The sequence below is a fragment of the Entelurus aequoreus genome, linkage group LG16 (genome assembly GCF_033978785.1).
Source record: "Entelurus aequoreus isolate RoL-2023_Sb linkage group LG16, RoL_Eaeq_v1.1, whole genome shotgun sequence".
Taxonomy (NCBI): domain Eukaryota; kingdom Metazoa; phylum Chordata; class Actinopteri; order Syngnathiformes; family Syngnathidae; genus Entelurus; species Entelurus aequoreus.
In genome coordinates this window covers 26,462,293-26,482,792 of record NC_084746.1, presented here as the reverse complement: position 1 = coordinate 26,482,792, position 20,500 = coordinate 26,462,293, and the positions used below count along the sequence as shown (strand labels likewise).

At 39.0% G+C, this 20,500-nt stretch overlaps 1 protein-coding gene across 6 annotated transcripts in view; it reads left to right on the top strand.

Moving 5' to 3' along the window:
• The window catches only part of LOC133630768 (adhesion G protein-coupled receptor L2-like), a 245,338-nt gene that overhangs the window by 58,531 nt on the left and 166,307 nt on the right, over positions 1-20,500 (top strand). For all 6 annotated transcript variants that reach the window (XM_062022490.1, XM_062022488.1, XM_062022491.1 and 3 more), the window contains exon 2: positions 10,995-11,196. In XM_062022490.1, the coding sequence (XP_061878474.1) occupies positions 11,121-11,196 (76 nt within the window). In that variant the 5' untranslated portion in view covers positions 10,995-11,120. The remainder of the gene's footprint in view (positions 1-10,994; positions 11,197-20,500) is intronic.

Genomic DNA, 20,500 nt, shown 5'->3' with positions numbered 1-20,500 from the left:
CCACACAACTCACGTAGTGTTAAAAGCCAAAGAATAAAAGTGGGTCTTAAGACGAGACTTAAAACACTCCACTGTGGAAGCAGTTTGAACATGGAGGGGCAGAGTGTTCCAGAGCTTAGGGCCGACCACAGAGAAGGCCCTGTCTCCCCTGGTTTTAAGTCTCGTCCTGGGCACCACGAGCTGGAGCTGGCTCTCGGACCTCAGAGCGCGCGCAGGAGTGTAAACTTGGATGAGGTCCGAGATATACTGAGGTGCCAGTCCATGTAAAGCTTTAAAAACAAACAGCAAGGTTTTAAAATCAATTCTAAAATGAACATGGAGCCAGTGCAAACTCCGAAGAATTGGGGTTATATGCTCGCGTCTCCTGGCCCCTGTTAAAAGTCGTGCTGCCGCGTTCTGGACTAACTGCAACCGGGAGAGAGCTTTTTGGCTAATGCCAGCATAAAGTGCCTTGCAGTAGTCCAGGCGACTTGAAATAAAAGCAAGCACGACTTGTTCAAAAAGGTTAAAAGATAAAAATGGTTTTACCTTTACTAAAAGACGAAGATGATAAAAACACGATTTTAAAACGCCATTGACTTGTTTGTCAAATTTAAAATCGCTGTCTATAGTGACGCCAAGGCTGGTGACTTTGGGACGCACATAATTTGTTGTTGATATTATTCATTTTTGTTTGACTACTTTTGGATTGTTTTGTGTCATGTTTGTGTTTCCTCTCAATTGCTCTGTTGATTGCTATTCTGAATGTTGCTGGGCCGGGTTTGGTTTTGGAATTAGAATTGTATTATTATGGTATTATTCTTGTTATTACAAGAACGGCGTGGTGAAGTTGGGAGAGTGGCCGTGCCAGCAACCGGATGGTTCCTGGTTCGATCCCCAGCTTCTACCAACCTAGTCACGTTCGTTATGTCCTTGAGTAAGACACTTCACCCTTGCTCCTGATGGGTCGTGGTTAGCCATGCAAGGTTAGCGCCTTGCATGGCAGCTCCCGCCATCAGTGTGTGAATGGGTGAATGTGGAAATAGTGTAAAGCGCTTTGAGTACCTTGAAGGTAGAAAAGTGCTATACAAGTATAACCCATTTACCATTTATTGTGTGTTATTTTGTTGGACTGATTCATAAAAAAATCCATAAAAAATATAAAATAAAATACCTGACACTTTAAAACACTTTTCAATAAAGTAGTGAACTTACAAGTACTTGGGTTCAGTTCTTTTTATGTTGTTTTTTATGTATCCTGGTATCAAATAAGTATAGGGAATCATGGAAATTCATTGGTATCGACTCCTAAAATTCTGGTATCGTTGTAACCATATTTAGGACAAATGAATCACATGTTTTGAGGGGATTTCCATACATAAAAATAGTCACACATAAAAAAATGCAGAGCTGTTCATCTTGGTGAAAGTTTACTGGCAAAAATGTACAATTTACTGACAGTCCTGGCTGGCACGGGCCCCAGATTTGCTTGGTGGCGCGAGTGCTCATTTAATGCTGTTGGCAGGTTTAATCAGCATTCCTGACATCTTCTTATCACATTTCCTTTAGCGTAAATCTAGGTTTTCAACAGAAAACAGTTTAGGACATGAATGTAAAGGTTAAAGCTCAAGAGGGGAAAGCCCAGATATTCCTTGCCGCTGCTTTAAATAAGTTAAAGTAGTGCTGGGGTGTAGTTAATGCCGCGACACAATCTTGTTAGGGTTAGCAATGCTTCACTTACCTCTTAAACTAATTTTCTGCTTGAGAACCTCTCAGCCCCACCCTTCATGCAACATGGCGCCCCCCGATGTGAAATTATGATGCATCTGTCAGTACTTGTGTAAAGCATCTTGATGTTAATCACCTAATCCCTTTCCCCCCAAGTCTTGTCGGCTTCGGTGGCGGAAATCCCACCTAACAAAAAACATTATTTTTAGGAAGATGAGCTCCTCCCAGCTTAAGGGAGAAAGAAGACGTGTTACTCAGCGGGGTGACGTCGCATGCAGGGCTAATCGGAAGAAAGAACCCCGGGGTGGGGAGGGCAAACCTGCATCCGTGGGCTCTTGGCCCCCTGGTGCCTGGAGGGGCTCCAAGGCTCAGCGGGCCAGAAGTGCTGTGGTGTGATGTGGGGCATCTTCCCAACTCTTTGTCAGCCACCATCGCAGTCACCACGCAGTCCCTAGGGGCTCATATTAAGAAATGATGAACGGGCGAGTGCATTTGTAGGAAGATGTCATGTGCAATCTGGGAGAGCTGGTGCCGTGCCCGCCAGTCAACTGGTGGCTTACTGAAATATTTGGTTATTGAGCAACAAATAAAAACCATAACCACCCCGGTCTAAATGAGTCTGTTTCCTTGGCAGTGATGAAAAAACAAATAATAAACAGTGCATCAGGCTGGATAGGGATCCATCTTGGCTGTCTATCAGCTGTCCTCCCCCGAGTAGCCATTGATCATATAGGATGACTTCACTGGTGATCTTCGTTGTGCTCATGTGAAACTTAAAAAGATTTCATGCTGCCAGAAATATTCAAGCGCATTAGTGAGGCGTGGAAAGCCCATCAGAGCTGACTATGCTGCAATTTTAGGTTCATTATAGCAGAAATAGACGCCTGTAGACGACCGCAGCGTATCCCACGTGACATCCCTTGAGATTTAATTTTAATAGCGGTGGAGAGCAAATTTAGTTTTATTTATAAGATGTATTATACAGGCTGTATTTTATACACACATAATTATATGCATGGTTGTAGACGCCCCCACTGTAGCTTTTGAGACCTCTCATGTATGTTAAAGTAGATGAAAGCAAAATTTGTTGTATGTGTTTATTGTTTGTGTATTTTGATACCATTTTTACAGTCTCTATTTCATTTCAGTTGAAAGTTTTTTTAAATTTAAAAGCGCAAAAATCTAAGTGAGTTTAGTTTCATTTCAATAGAAATGGATGGTGTATCCCCCACAATGACTTTTGAGATTTATTTTACAATAAAAACAAAACTGGTTACATGCATATGAAATAAACTGTACGTTGACATGTAAGTTCTGGGCACATTATATATTGTTGCAGTATTTATACGAATCTATGTGTAAGGCTTTCGTGCATGGTGCAAACATCCAAGCTGCGAGTTTAGCTTCCAGTGAATAGAAATGGTTAATTGTGGACAACTGTAATGTATCCCATGCATCTTGTGAGGTCCCTCACACATTTCAGCACAATAGTGGATAAACCTAAAGTATTTAAATTTGTTTAATATTATAATATGATTGTGTAGTGGAATAATAAAACTGAATTATGATTAGATTTTATAATTATTAGATTTTTATTTGTTGCCCTTTTGTAATTTTCTGTAAAGCACTTTGAATTGCCTTGTTTACAAATTGTGGTCTATAAATTAACTTACCTTGCCTTATTCAGACCTATATTGTTTATACACATATAATGTTCTCTATATGATAATAGGTGACGGTTTTAGTGGGTTTTCAGGTGCAAAAATCTGGGTTTAATTAGGACATATTTTTACACATTTACACACTTATTCACAATATTTATGCACATTTTTACACAATAATTATGCACATCTTTACACAGTATTTGTCCACAATATATATATATATATATATATATATATATATTTATATATATATATACATATATATATATATATTTATATATATATATACATATATATACATACACATATATATTCATATAAATACATACATACATATATATATATATATATATATATATATATATATATATATATATATATATATATATATATATATATATATATATATATATTTATACACATTTTTAGGGCTGTCAAACGATAATAACGCGTTAACTATAATTTTCTTAAACGGCGGACATTTTTTAATGTGCACGTGTACTGTCTGACCCTTGGTCCATTCCGTAGTGTGGGATAATGTATCTGCGTTCAGTTGCTGTTGATCCACATGCGGGCAAAAGATAGCGAGCTGAAACAGCCAAAGAAAAGGGTACATTATAGAAAGCCCTGGTCCAAAATCATTGCAATTTGTTCTCCCGACAAGATAAGACTATTTACCTCCATGATAACCGTGAGCCGTCATCACTGGAGCAAATGTCTGCTGGCGCGCTTGCATTCAAAGGGATGTGGCTTACTTCCATGTTTAGATTAGTTTAGTGACTTGATAACATGAAATGTACATTGTTACTGTAACTAGTTTAGTAAGATGAGATACAAGCTCAGCAGAAAGGAAAGATGGTGGGCAGGCGGGACGCTTAGAGGTGCGTTTTTTTGACATATTTTTATTGTCATCAAATCATGTCAAGACCTTTTCTCAAACCAACCACACACTTCCGGCTTCAAAATAAAAGCGATACGCGTCAAATCCGGTTTAATGACTCTAACAAAATAAAAATGTTCTACATTACGACCATGCTTTGTCAAATATGTTTTGTAATGTAATCTGTAATAGAAATGCTCAATATTTATATACATTTTAACACTACATTTATACACACTTATACACAATAGTTATACATTTTTTGACACAATGTTTATACCCATTTATAGTCCTTTTCAAATATTTATACACATTTATACATAATATTTAGTCACATTTATACTAAATATTCTTACACTATACACATTTATACACAATACTTATACACAATATTCATACATATGTTCACACAATAATAATACAAATTTATACATATTTACACACTTCATACACAGTATTCATACACATTTGTACACCATACTTATACACAATATTCATACATATGTTCACACAATAATAATAATACAACTTTATACATATTTACACACTTCATACACAGTATTCATACACATTTGTACACAATTTTTAAACACATGTATACACAATATTTATACATATTTTCATACAATATTTATACAGATGTATACCAAATAAATATACACATTTTAACACTATTTATATACCGGTACCGGTATCATTTATTCGGGGTGCAAAAAACATCAATTCACATTCAAATCCTGATTCTTATTTAGACAGATTCTAAAACGTTTCATAAATTTAACAAATCGTTAGTTTAAAAAAAAATACAAATAAAAAATAAATTTTCAAAAAGACGTTTTTAGACCATCTCCATGCAAGTGGCAAAGTATGCGAGCCCGCATTTGCTCCAGTGACATCGTCTCGCGGTCATGGAAAATAAAATAGACTTGTCATGGCTTTGGACATAGGATTTCCATACTGTACCCTTTTCTTATTGCATTTCTGCTCGCTATTTTCCCACTTGTGGCTCAACAGTTACAAAATGCCATTATATTTCCCATGCGCCTTAAAAAATGTGTGCCGCTAAAGGAATTTATAGTTAAAAAGTTATCATCGCATTAACTTTGACAGCACTACAAATAATACATTTCGAGAATCGGTTTGAGTCGAAAATCGTGTTGAATTGAGAGTGGATTCTGAATTGAATAGTCAACCAAGTAATTGAAATCTAATTGAATTGTTAAGGTGCCCAAAGATTCACACCCCTAAAATGTGTACACATTTTCACACAATATTTATACATATTTTCATAAAATAATTATGTACATTTATGGAAAATATTTATAATGTCCACAAAATATTTATACACAATATTAATACATATTTTCACAAAATATTTATACACAATTTTGATACGTATTTTCACACAATATTTATACACACTATTTACACACATTTTCAGATATTTATACACATCTATACACAATATTTATACACATTTTCACACAATATTTATACACGATATTAATGCACATTTATACACTATTTACACAGTTATACACAATGGTTATACACATTATTTATACGCATTTTCACACAATATTTATACACATTTCCCCAAAATATTAATGTACAATATTTATATACACTTATGTTAAATATTGATACATATTTTCACACAATATTTATATACATCTATACACAATATTATTACATATTTTCACACAATATTTTCCACACTATTTGTACACATTTTCACACAACATTTATACGCATTTATACAAAATATTTATACACATTTACACACACGGGGCCGTGTGGCTCGGTTAGTTCACTTAGATCATGGGTTTTACGGTGTAAAGCACTTTGAGTCACTAGAGAAAAGCGTTACATAAATATAATTAAGGCTACAGCTAACGATTATTTTTCTATCGATTAATCTATAGATTATTTTTTCGATTAATCGGTTAGTCTACAGATTATTTTTTTGATTAATCTATAGATTATTTTTACTTTTACCGATTCTTTTTTTATTTAAAATGAAGATGAAAAAATAAATGTAGGCCAGTTTTTTCAAAAGGCATGACTTTTATTTACAAAAAAAAAAAAGTATGGCCACTCAGTCAACATTGACAACAACATGACAAAATATTCTGTAACAATGTAAACATTTAAAACTTTTAACATTTAACAAAATTAAAAGTACCTTATTTGCTTTTTAATGTGCAAATATAAAAGTAAACATCCAGTGCCAATCTTAATATTCTGCAATAGTATAAGCATTTCAAAAGTAAAAGTATTGCTTATTTTGCTTTAAAATGTGCAAAAATAAAGCTAAACATCCAATACAAAAAAGTGCAAACCGAAATGTTCTGTAACAACAGTGTAAACATTTCAACAAAAGTGAAAGTATTGCTTATTTGCTAAAATGTGCAAAAATAAAGATAAACATCCAATACAAAAAAGTGCCAATCTAAATATTCTGGAGCACTGTAAACATTAAGTATTGCTTTTAAAATGTGCAAAATAAACATCCAGTCCAACACAGTACAGAATAACCAATTCTACTCATTCCAGTGAGTGACTAACAGTTGTAATGAATGTCTACATGCTCTGGCGTGAGGCTGCTTCTTTTCTTGTTTACAATATTCCCAGCAGCTGAAAATAGGCGCTCAGAAGGGGTCAATGTGGCTGGAACTGAGAGGTAATTAGCCTTCACCTCAAGCCAGGACTGCGAGTGAGCTGAGCTGCAGTTTAAGTTTCTAGAAGGTCAACGGGCTCATAGTGATGTTAGTAGTAGTTGACTGGGAGGTGTTTATTATCATTTGGGGAGAGTCCGCTGCCTGATGCTCACCTGCTAAACACCTATCTGCTCGACGCTGAAGCGCTGATTACATGCGCTCTGAATACGCACTGCTGATTGGCTGTTAACGCTCTGAATACGCACTGCTGATAATGCTTTCTGTGTACCAATCAGATGGTTGTGTGGGTGGGACAATGCTGCGTGCTGAGACAGAGGCAGAATGAGCAAAGCAGCTTGTTAAGACTTTAGCTTTAGCTTAGAAACTCGTTCGGTACACCCCCGTACCGAACCGAAAGCCCCGTACCGAAACGGTTCAATACAAAACATGTACCGTTACACCCCTAGCAGATACAAATGACACATTCATGTTTTTTGTGTAATGATGACAACGTATGCTCACGCGGACGATTGACTAGTTGATGGTTGATGGTTTTCTTTTCAAATGTTCATTCATAGCCGTTGTGCTGCTATCATAGGCCATTTCCGCTCGACACAGTGTGCATACAACAACATTATTAGGCCGTGTATTGAAATACTCCCACACTTTTGACGACTTTTGGCGTGCTTTTTCCCCCTCGCTCGCACCGTCTGCTTTGCGCTCCGCCATGACGGTAGTGTGACGTAAATATGCGACGCGTCGACGCAGAAAAACGGCGTCAACGTATTTACGTAACCGATGACGTCGACTATGTCGACGCGTCGTTTCAGCCTTAAATATAATTCACTTCACTTCACATCTTCACACAATATTTGTACACATTTATACACTATTTGTACACATTCATCCAAGTGTCACAAGTCTATTCAATTAACATTTTCCAGCAGGAAGATGCTTTGTCAAGATGTGTAACTGCATGTTTTGAAAGTACAAATCTTTATGCCAGTTTTTTTTCAGCCTTGGAATTATAATCCCTGCGAATAGCAGGAATCCACTGTAAACACACTTTGTGGCCCAATTCAGATATTGGTAATGGCTGTGTAAAGAGGACAACTAAATGCATTGACTAGGATATCCTCCATGTTAGAATCTTTCAAATGTGGATAAAAATAAGACAGTTGACAATAACACTGCAACATAAACAAACAGGTCGCCAATCGATCATGTATACACATGCGCGTCTTGCCAAACAACACTCCCACAGCATATAAAACACACCCGTTGTAAATCTAAAGTAACTGACACAAATCACTATAAATCTAAGGTTGATGGGTAGATTTATTTACATCGTCTTTGCATGGTGACAGCTTCCAAGTGGTCTTTTGTGCGTGTATGTGTGTGTGCGCGCGTGTGTGCACACGTGTGCGTGCGCGTGTGTGTGATTGCAACCCAATTGGAGTAAACAAGACACAATACATTAAAAACTGCATGCCCGCCAGCAGACGTGTGCATGCATTTATGTGTGGTGTCTCTGCGTTTGTGTGTGTGTACCATTTGAGTTACAACACAGCACAGCACAACACAACACGTTTCCTCCTTGGTGTTTGACGCCGGTAAGCAGCTTATCTGTCTGCAGTGCTAGTCTGTCTGGGCCTGCAACCTTTTTGCTGCCTCTGCAGACAAAAGGGCTGTTTTTTATGTTGCGCCGCCCTCGATAACGAAGAAGACAAAAGTAAGCTCACAAAGCAGTCGTGCTTGCGTTGCCGGAGCGACAGCCTCCCCACTACACTTCTCTGTCTCTCCCTCCCCATGAGGAAACAGGAAAAGTAGAACAGGGATGAGTTGGAGAACTGAAGCATTCATTTGTGACGCGTTGGCGAGTGTCAAATAAGTGCCAAGAACACCATTTTCTTTGTTTTCATGCTGGCGCCCTTGTAGGTGTGAAAGACAAAGTTTTTTCAGATATTCATTTCAATTTGCTTCCTCAAGCTTTCAAGCGGCAGGGTGAGAGAGATGGACTCCATGAGGGCAGAGAGACAAGTATCAAAATTAATTTGTCTTTTGCTCCTATTTATGACGCATAAAAGCGTTTTACGCACATTTGAGCTTGTCCTTGTGGTTCCTCTCATTTACCATCAGTGAGTTTTTAGCATGTATTGGTGTTTGAAACATCTAGACATTTTCTGCTGTAAGCCTAAAGAAAAGATTGTAGACAGAAAACAAGCAAGTGACATCGATGTCATGGCATTACCTAAAAGAGTCCAATCAGATTGATGCCCTTAATTAATTTTTGGCTTTGTCATTTCCTTTTCGGAACAGCATATGTAAGCAATCACTCACAATTTCCTTCTGAATTATAATGAATTAGCACCTTATACCGCAAAAGGCATCCCAAAGGGCGTTGGAATACTATTACTATTAAAAGTAGACAACACTGCAGTGGACATTTGTGTCTGCACAAAAGGGACTATTTATTCCAGAAATGTATAGTTTTGGCAAAATAAATACAAAAACCAATGTCCACAGCAAAGGAAGGAAGATGCATACATGTGGCGATTTCAATTCGAAAAATATAGAAGAACTAGGTAGCAAAATAGTGGTTCGTTCCAGGTGTGCCATGTTGATACCATACGGAAGACTGCTCTCTCCAATGTTCCAAAGCACTCAAAAACGGTCTAACTGCAACTGGCTGAGATGTAATTTTAAATGTACATGTTGCTTCCCTGCAACGCCCCAAACGTTTGTTATTGAGCCAGTCAATAGATTCGGTTTATTAATGCATTTCACAACCTGTCCATACGTCGATCGCGGAGGGTGTGTCAGTCGATCTCCAGCCAGGCATTGAAAAAATAGACCCAAAAATTAGCGATCATCAATCTTCACTAAGACGTCCTTTTCGTCACTTGATTGACATTCACGGCACCCGAGGGTCTTGTGAGCTCATTATTAAGAAAAAGTAACCGACAGGAAGGCAAGAAAAACGTTTTATTTCAACAGACTCTTGCGCCGTACTTGCCGTCAAAACTCTAAAGACTGACTGCACAGTTCCTGTCTTCACAATAAAAGCCCTGCTTCATCCTGCCAGCACTAACAAACTAAGAGTCTCAGAAAACTGGCGTGCACAAGCTAGCAAGCTACGGAGTTTGCCACCAATGTATTTCTTTTAAAGTGTATAAAAACGAGTAAGGAAGCTGGACAAGTAAGATGCAAAAAACAACCACTTTCATGTGGTATTGGACAGAAAGGAGGACTTTTTTTCACCTCCATTTGAAAATGTGGACATTATCTGCACTACTGTCTGATTCCAATCAATGCAAGTCATCAGAATCAGGTAATACACCAACTTATATTCTTGTCTTCATGAAAGAAAGGAATCTGTATGTGTTAAACATGCTTGTATTATCATGAAATACCTTTTAACTTGTTAACAAAAACATATATTTCATAAATAAATGAATATAAATTATATATATGAATGAGGTAGATACCCTTCACTTGATCAATTGAAAAGTAGCTCGCCTGCAGAAAAAGTGTGTGCACCCCTGCTCTAGTATTTAACAATCCAGAACAAAGTTGAATGAAATTTAAAGAACACAAACTAAGAATCAGCAGAAGAAAGTTAATTTGCTGTTCTATTCATACTTACCATGTTTTTAAACTTTTGCATGATCTCTCCCAGATTCCCACAGCGATATTCCTCTCTTCTACAGAGTCCATTGCAATAAATTATGCAACTGAGGCGATGATGTCATCTAGCGACTTCTATGACAGCCAATAGTTACTTTCCTTACTGAGGAGTTGGCAACACTGTTGATCATCCTAAATACTTAAAAACAGATACAGCAATTATTTTGAAGACGCAGCTAAACTGCAGCTGTGCGTGCGTTTGGCAGCTGACAGCTGAGCTGACGTAAAACCATTAAGCAGCATCAAGTGTGCAAATGTTAAATCCAGATTAATGTTTTTGCAATAATGTCACCACGGCTTGCAAGTAAAAAGCCGAATGCAACACGACACCGCAGGCTGGGATGGCAATTATGCTCCATTGCTCAATTTTGCCTTCTTTTGTGTTTTTTTCTACAGATGAGACTATGACCGGTGATGGTCTTCAGAGAACCACAGATCGTTGACTTTGCTCCTGCTTCTTGATCTCACCACCGAAATACGTGCAAACCATCTTTAGTGGTCACCGCCTGCTAACGTGATACAATGGCCTCTTCATTGTGGAGGTGTCCACTCTTTGCCTGCCTCCTGATACTTCTCTGCTGCTGCCACTTGTCACAAGGTGAGTTACCATGGTGGCGCTTGACGTTAATGAGATTGCGCCAACCTTTCAAGAAGCAGTTCATTATCCATCTTATGAATGCCTTGAATGTATTAGTCTCATTTGTTGTGGTCATACAGGAGGGATTATAGAGAGGTTTTGCAGCAAGGTTGCAAAGTTTTACTTCAGTGCCTTTTATCTCTGAAACTAAAACAAGGCTTCATGCTCTATTCTTCAAGAATTATTTTAAATCCTCACGGACACTCGTACTGACACATGCTTCACTTCCAGTACCAAACCCTGGCAGGGTGTCAAAATCCGGTAGGCTGCATTCACACTTGTGTTTAGGTATTCTAGTCTGGTTAGAAAAATGTACTCGATGCACACTTTTGGGCAGTTTGCTTAGCATTCTCTGTGGTATTTGTGTCAACTTTTGTGACATTACTGCTATATTTTAAACCAAAATGCCATCTGCTCTGTTGAATATGCAGGTTATTTCCATTTACTGGTGTAATTATTGTCTTAGATGTCAGAAAACATTTTCAAATACACTTTTAAAGAGCCTTTATTTAATTTTATCTGTCGTACTTGAATATTCCAAACCAACATACTGCCTTCTCGGTTGAAAATTGTTTTTTTATATTCTGCTTTAAATACCATTTTATAATTTACAAAAAAGCTTCTGGAGTATACTTTTAAAGCGCTTTCGTTACTTATCATGGGACATAACTAAAACATTTCAAACCAAAATCCCACCTGCTAGGTTGAATATCAATATTATTTTCACATTCTGCCGTAATTACATTCTTAAATTTTACAAAAAGCTTTTGAAATATACTTTTTAAAGAGATTTTATGATGTATTATGTGACAAAACTCAAATATTTCAAACCAAAATGCCACCTGCTAGGTTGAATATCAAGGTTATTTCCACCTTATGTTATAATTATCATCTTAAATTTTACAAAACGCATCTTAAGAGCCAGCAGCACAGGGGTTAGTACGTGTGCCTCACAATACGAAGGTCCGGAGTTCAATCCAGGGCTCGGGATCTTTCTGTGTGGAGTTTGCATGTTCTCCCCGTGACTGTGTGGGTTCCCTCCGGGTACTCTGGCTTCCTCCCACCTCCAAAGACATGCACCTGAGGATAGGTTGATTGGCAACACTAAATTGGCCCTAGTGTGTGAATGTGAGTGTGAATGTTGTCTGTCTATCTGTGTTGGCCCTGTGATGAGGTGGCGACTTGTCCAGGGTGTACCCCGCCAATTTACTGCCCGAATGCAGCTGAGATAGGCTCCAGCACCCCCCGCAACCCCGTAAGGGACAAGCGGTAGAAAATGGATGGATGGATGGATGGATGGGCATCTTAAGAGCTTCCGTGGCATATTGTGTAATGTAGCCCAAATGTTTAAAACCAAAATGCCGCCTGCTAGGTTACATGTGTTGGTCTATAATTTCGATCTTAGAGTTCTCAAAAATCTTGTAAAATATGTTTTAAAGAACATCTGTAAAATATTACGTGATGTTATTCAAATAATACATGTTGGGATGTTCATATATTCCCGTTTAGATGAAGAATTAAGGTGCCGCAAACGAGCGTCCTTTTGTGTCTTTCTCGCCATCTCCGGGCATAAGTTGGATGTCAAAATTGACCAACATCTTATTTTGTGGCTATAACCTTCTACCATGTAGGTGAGGGGCAGGATTTATCATATAGAATTAGCTTTTACCAACTCAGAGGCGATGCAGCAGCACCAGCTGAGTATGTCAACACTATAGCTTGTCAAGCTAGTTAGCGCTCTGTGATCAATCAAATAGTTTGATAACGTTAGTGCTTATTATAAAACATCGCTACTATTTGGTTGATATTAAGGTCACAAGGTGTAAATGGAGAATTGTTGGCAGTTTTTGGATGTTTTTAAAGGGCTTTATGGGCGGAATAGTGTATTCCCATTTGCCGTATTTTACAAATTAGAATGCATAAAAAAACAAAAAAACATTTGCGTTCTTGTTTTATGTAAGGATTGTGAATGATAAGCAAAATTCCATAAAAAGTGCTGTTTCCCTTTAACAGTGGTCCGTATCTTTGTTCCATGTAGCATTCACATTTGAGCTCAATGAAGGGTCTCAGTCCGCAGGTTTCGGATGATCGCCTTCACACTCGATTAAACAATCCGTATTAGCAAAGTATGACAAGTGCGAACGCACACTAAAGGTTCACGGTAGGCCCTGTTCCTACATTAGGAATTAGATACCAGACAGCCAATGTTCTTTGAGATCCTGCAATCGTATATTTTGCCGCCGCTCAATCCAATTCCACGCAGCCGTTAAAACTGTAACCGTCAAAAATGCCTCCGTTCGTTAATCGTCTGTAGTGGAATGCAAAGCCTCCTTCCCTCACTTTTGATGGCTATAATAACAAGTATTGTCACAAAACATTTTTGTTACACCGGCAGCACGGTGGAAGAGGGGTTAGTGCGTCTGCCTCACAATATGAAGGTCCTGAGTAGTCGTGAGTTCAATCCCGGCCTCTGGATCTTTCTGTGTGGAGTTTGCATGTTCTCCCCGTGACTGTGTGGGTTCCCTCCGGGTACTCCGGCTTCCTTCCACCTCCAAAGACATGCACCTGGGGATAGGTTGATTGGCAACACTAAATTGGCCTTAGTGTGTGAATGTGAGTGTGAATGTTGTCTTGTCTATCTGTGTTGGCCCTGCGATGAGGTGGCGACTTGTCCAGGGTGTACCCCGCCTTCTGCCCGATTGTAGCTGAGATAGGCTCCAGCGCCCCCGCGACCCCAAAGGGAATAAGCGGTAGAAAATGGATGGATGGATCCTATTTAACCCACAGATGCTGCGTGATGACGATCATTACAACTTCACACCCAGTACTGCTTTTCATTCCAATTGTACACAAAACAAAGTACAACCAAATCACATACTGGCGTGCCAAGCATTGATTGCAGGTTGCAGTAAATAGTGAATTACTTTTGTGGGAAACCTTTTTCAATTTGAATTCTTTCATTGTCTTTTTTCTTTGTTCCGTGATAGATTTAGTTATGTTTCATCGCAGCCAACAGCTACAGAACAGCCGATCAGAGCAGACTTGCATGCATTTGTGAATTTATCGACTGCCATTTTAAGCAATACGCAGAAAAACTACTGCGACTTTTTGAAGACCAGGCCTCAGGTTTGGCTTGAAGGTGAAGCGGAGCAAACCTGGAGAAACACTCAAAAGACAGAATAGTGCTTTGGTATGCAGAAATGCCCGGTTTTAGGTTTCAGCTGATGTGAGGGTCCTCAGTGCAAAGAATGCATACGAAGCATTCATCAATAAGGAATGTGTGCGTGTGTGTGTGTGTTCCTTTTGGAAACAATATCACAATCCATTTACTTTACACTCCACCTTCAGCCTGTCATACCCTGAGGATCCCCCAGCTTAGCATCTCTAGTTCCAACCAATGAAATGTTTGCTTTGACCTCCTGGCCCTTGAAAGGCAAGAAGATAATCAGGCTTTCACTAAAACAAAGCTCACACACATTGGTGATTTTACCTTCTTTGACCAGCTAGATAGGAAAAACTAATGTTGTTTCCTTTAGGTGCGGACATTGACTGCATATCCTGTTAGAACATGGTTAAAATTACTGATAAATTACAGTACTTTTTTCATTAGAATTTTCTGAACTCCTGTTTCCATACCTGTTTTGTACTGAGCTGAGCAATTCTGTCAAAGGTAGTTTCAATACTGCGGATTTAGCTGAACTCCCTATACTTAACATTAAGGTTGCACAATTATGGTCAAAATAATAGTCACAATTATTTTCATTAATATTAATCCCAATTATTTATTATGTTAGGTAGAACAGTGTTAGGGTGTGGGCAGGTTGAATGCAGCACGTCATGTAATTTGTCGTTAACTACGGTATTTTTCGGACTATAAGGCGCACTGAAAATCCGTTCCTTTTCTCAAAACTCGACAGTGCGCGTTATAACTCGGCGCGCCTAATGTACGGAATAATTTTGGTTTTGCTTACCGACCTTGAAGCTATTTTAATTGGTACATGGTAAAATTATAAGTGTGACCAGTAGATGGCAGTCACACATAAGAGATACATGTAGACTGCAATATGATGGCAGTCACACATAAGCGATACATGTAGACTGCAACATGACTCAAGTAAACAACACCAAAATGTTATATGTTACATTGAAAATATAGAACATTACACATGGCGCTCAAAAATCTATCAACATGTTTTAGTACGACTTTGGTAAGCTATGAAGCCGCACCGCTTGATGGATTGTACTGTGCTTCTACATACAAGTATTATTATGGTGTGTATATAAGGTAAGACATATTATCTGGCCTTTTGTTTCGCAATATTATGCAAAAGCAACTTTTCTTACCTTCTGGTACCTGCTGATCTGTATTTGGGATCTGCATAATTCCTGAAAATTTGCATGCATTCGATAAGCTTCTTCTTTTTCTCTATCTTTTTGTTATGGGACATTCATCCAACACCAGACCTCGGCATTCTGCGGCCCGCGGGCCGCATCCGGCCCTTTGTACGTCCCTGTCCGGCCCGCGTGAGGCCAATCATAAATTACAAAATAAATTTTAAAAAGTATCTATTTCGAGTGTGCAATACAACGGTGCTGCTTTTGTTTTGAAAAGCGTTATTTGTATGACTTCCGTGTGGACGTATGCTCGTGCGCGCAGTGGCAATCAGAAATTACAAAATAAATTTAAAAAAACATCTATGTCGTGCGTGCAATACAACTGTGCTGTTTTTATTTTGAAAAGTGTTATTTATGGGCGTATGTCCTGTTAGTGAAGGCGCACAGCGACAAGTGATGCCCGGTCCTCCCGGTTATCCCCGAGACGCTAAAAAAAGAAAAGGTGATGACGAATGGCATGTTTTCAACAAGACATGGACTGCAAGTAAAGGTAAAGCCGTGTGCTTAATTTGTAGTACACATGTTGCTGTGTTTAAAGAATATAGTGTAACGACCTGCTGACGTTGATGTTGTGTTCTCGAGTTGCGTAAATGAGGAGTGAGGATAGACGTGAGTGTGAAAGGAACGAGATAAGTTGAGCTGTGTTAGTATAGCTTGCTCAATAAAACCTTAAAAAGAGCGTCAGACTTGGTGTGCACTTCTTCTGGACGCTACAATTGGTGGCAGAAATAAAACTTTGCGCATACTACGCTGCTTGTGTGCTCAGCCTGCTACGTCATCGAGAGGTACGTGCCACGTGAGGAGCTCGCCACAGAGAGAGAGAAAGAGAGAGAAAGGAAGGAGAGAGGCAGTGTCTACAGGTGCAGCGCACGCTGCTTGGCATGGGGGAATTCCGCCCTCAATGAAGACTCCCAGGTTTGATGGCAAGGCGAACTGGGAGGCATTTCATCCCACTTCTGACATCAATTGTAGAGTTCAGAAGAAGTGCACACCAAGTCTGACGCTCTTTTTAAACTTTTATTGAGCAACCTATACTAACACAGCTCAACTTATCTCGTTCTTTCCACTTGCACATCTATCCTCACTCCTCATTTCCACAACAGCAACGCTTCCTCCTTCTTCGCCAATCACCTTACAGGCATGCTACGTTCACAACAAAGAGGATGCAGGAAAATTGAAATTTTTGCATTGTATTATACATCAGGAAGTGTTGTGTAAGAAAGTGTTAAAAATAAAACCATCAAAAGCCATCTGCTTTTGTATAAAGATAAGTTAGGTTAAATGAAAATATTATTATTTTTTATCTTACGGTATATCAAAAATAATTTAAGCAAAATTTAAATGAAACATTGTCGGTGTGGCCCTCCATTAGTGCTCGGGTTGCTCATGCGGCCCCCGGTAAAAATTAATTGCCCACCCCTGTCCTACACTGTTGCCATTTCTAGTATAAAGTAGTGTAACGTTCTTACTTATATCTGTCAGTTTACTAATAGATTATTATTAATATATTTAAAGAAAAATATTTGTACTTTTGTTCATTATCAGTATCAACGTGTCAGCTTTTTCTGATTACATGTTGTCTTTAACTTTATATTTCCATTTTTGATGCTTACTTTCGACACCATTAAAAAAAAAACTGTCACATTTCATCGGTGGCCCACATGTCCTTAATGGGACACCCACGCATAGCCTAATCATACATTTGGTCATCTGAAGTGTGAAATGTGTTTGTCTTCTACATTGTCCTCAGATGTTACCATCTAATAACAGCAGTGTGGTTTTAAACGCATGCTGAGACTCGACGGAAATGAAGCAAGTGAAATGAAGTGAATTGAAGCGAGCAGCTGCAGCAAGTTTGTCAATGTTATTGTTAATAATTAGGTATGGAACGGTATCAAAATCTCACGGTATACGTGCAAAACAAAAATGATTTGAAAACAATGCCACAGTGTGTAAAATGAAGTGACAGGAATGTTTAGGATAAACACACTTACTGTGATTGAACACAAACATAATGCTAAAATGTTTTACAAACAAGTATTTTTAGGTGCAAAGAATAGTATAGGAACATTAACTTCCAGTTGAGTGTCTTTAAAGTACCAATGATTGTCACACACACACACACGCACACTAGGTGTGGTGAAATTTGTCCTCTGCATTTGATCCATCCCCATGTTCATTCCCTGGGAGGTGAGGGAAGCAGTGGGCAGCAGGGGTGGCCGCGCCCAGGAATCATTTTGGTGATTCCAACCCTTGATGCTGACTGCCAAGCAGGGAGGTAATGGGTCCAATTGGGTCTTTGGTATGACTCGGCCGGGGTTTGATCTCACAACCTATCGATCTCAGGGCGGACACTCTAACCACTAGGCCACTGAATAGGTAAAGTGACAATGGATATAAACATCAAATGTTCACTTTAGTGGTTTCAAATTGTACTACATATGAGGCAGTGTCCTCTACGGTGGACCGGTTGGCTCTGTGTTGCCTTGGAATCGCTCGAGACAAAAGTCGGCCACCATGCTTTGAAGAATGCATACTTTCTTACCTTCGCCAAAGAGGTTATATTTTTGCCAGGGTTTATTTGCCTTTCAGCAACATAACTCAAACAGTTATGGATATATTTTGGTGACATTTTTAGGAAATGTCCAAACAAAACAATTCCTCCTACCTTCTGGTATCGGCTGATGTGTATTTGAGATCTGGAAATGTTTTAAATTGATAAAAAAATCATAATATGACTCATTTAATCCGCCTTGTAATCCGGTGCGCCTTCTGTATGAAAAAAGACCTGAATAGACCCGCTCATCGACAGTGCGCCTTATAATCCGGTGCACCCTACGGTCCAGAAAATACGGTACTTAAGTAAACGTAAAGGAGTAAATGTACTGTATTTCTACCCTCCTCAGAATGTAAGTCCTAGGTATCTGCACCTTTCTCCAGATCCTCACCATATTTGAATGGCTGCTTCCATTATGTGTGCACCGCCCGCCTACAAGAAAATCAGTTAGTGTTCTGTAGGTCATCCTGCTAACTGTGTGTGTCATGTGTCAAAATTGACTGCTGTGAAATAGAGCGTTGGCATTGTAGCGTATCATAAGCACTTCAGAGAGGTGGTTGTATTTTCTTAAGAAATAGTTTAAGCAATCAAAGTATAAATATATATATAAAGGCCTTATTTGCGTCATCACATTTATTATAGCCTTGAGAGTCTATTAAATGTTAAGTAGCAGTAGTTGTGAGCTTACGACTTTGGATGACCGTGACTTTATTGAGACGTCTGTTTAAATTCCCCTCTCGAGCTTGTTATTCAAACGCGATCTCGACGCACAAAACGAGACATCTCCAAAGTAGGCCGCACAGGTATGGCGTCTGTTTCGCTCTGCAGATATATGACAAGAAAGCCAGACAAACGAGAGCGTGAGGCGGCAGCCACAAGTGCACAGGCGCATACCTACTGAGGGCCAACGAAAGCTGAAATTGGAGCCTTAAAAAGGGAAAGAATGGGCAGATTTAGGAGGGATTACTTCCTGTGGTCTTTGTCAACATTCTTGGCTGGCTTGGGTGTTTAAAAGGCAAACGTTTTGATTGTTGTGTCCTAGCTGCAGAATAAAGAGCAAATGTTTGTTTAGCAGTGGTGCTAGCACAGGGATGAGAGCCATAGAAGTGTTTCTTTTTTTTTTAATTACCACCATAACAAGCAGAAAGATTTTCTGTTATTTTTTCTCTCTCCACGCTTTGTGCCTCCCTAAGCGCCACTACACCTTTCCAGCTTGTCAGAAGCATAGCAGCACGCCGGCATTTCTCCCCAAAAAGGTCGTAAAGGTTAACAACATGTCTCAGCACAACATTTGTCTCGAGCAGTGCCATGCATTGTGCTGATTGAAGAGCCTCCCTTGTGCCACACTGGTATTTCCAGTCCTTGGGCCTCCGCTCGATGGGGGGAAAGCTATTGTGCGCTAACTCCTCACTGGCTCGGGGCCATCCACAGCCACAGTCTGTCATACATTGATATGCTTGGCTTGCTGATTTACAATTCTTATTGAATGCAGCGGCTCCATGGCGGGGCGATTATGAATTATCAGCGAAACCATGGGAGAGTCACAGCTGACTGGTCAATCTGTGCGCTGAGAAAAGAAACAAAAAAACGTGATACATCAGTATTGCGTATTCCATCCAACTGGAAGGCTTTCAAGAAATGAGGCAGGGGGTCCATCATTCGGGCTTGTCTGCACATTTGTCCAGATTTAACACCGTGTTAACACGTTTGATTATTATATTTTTACCCTGCTGTTTGCCTGTATAATTTTGTCAGTTTGCCAGTTCCATGCCAATAACAATAAGTCATTTCAATACAGGAAACTTCCATCTCTGTTGTTTATGATTAGGGTTGGGCATTGTTGGAATTTGAATAATTCCGATTCCTAAAGATTCTCGATCAGGCAAGGTCATCAGAAAGGTTTGAATGGTATAAATGAGGATGCTAAGTTCTTTCTTCATCAAATGTCCCCTTTATTAAGAAGACCTTTAAAAACAAATGGTGGCAGCTATTTCTTCTTTGTTGCTCAGTGAATATCCGGCTTCGAAACTACAAACCCAAATATTTAAAAAATATTTAATTTAGTTTTGATTCCCAAGGATGCTCAATGCAATGCCCAACCTATTTATGATGCAGCATGGTTTTGCCGCCAATCTCCTCTCTAATAAAATGTGTAACAATAAACGTTGATAATGATTACAACAAACTCCTGATGGTTATCATTTAGAATTAATTTGATCAAAAAACATTATTGATATTTGCACTTCAATAAACTCACGGACTGACTGGTGCCAACTCGGTAGCTTCAATGCTAACATGAAAAGGAGATATTAA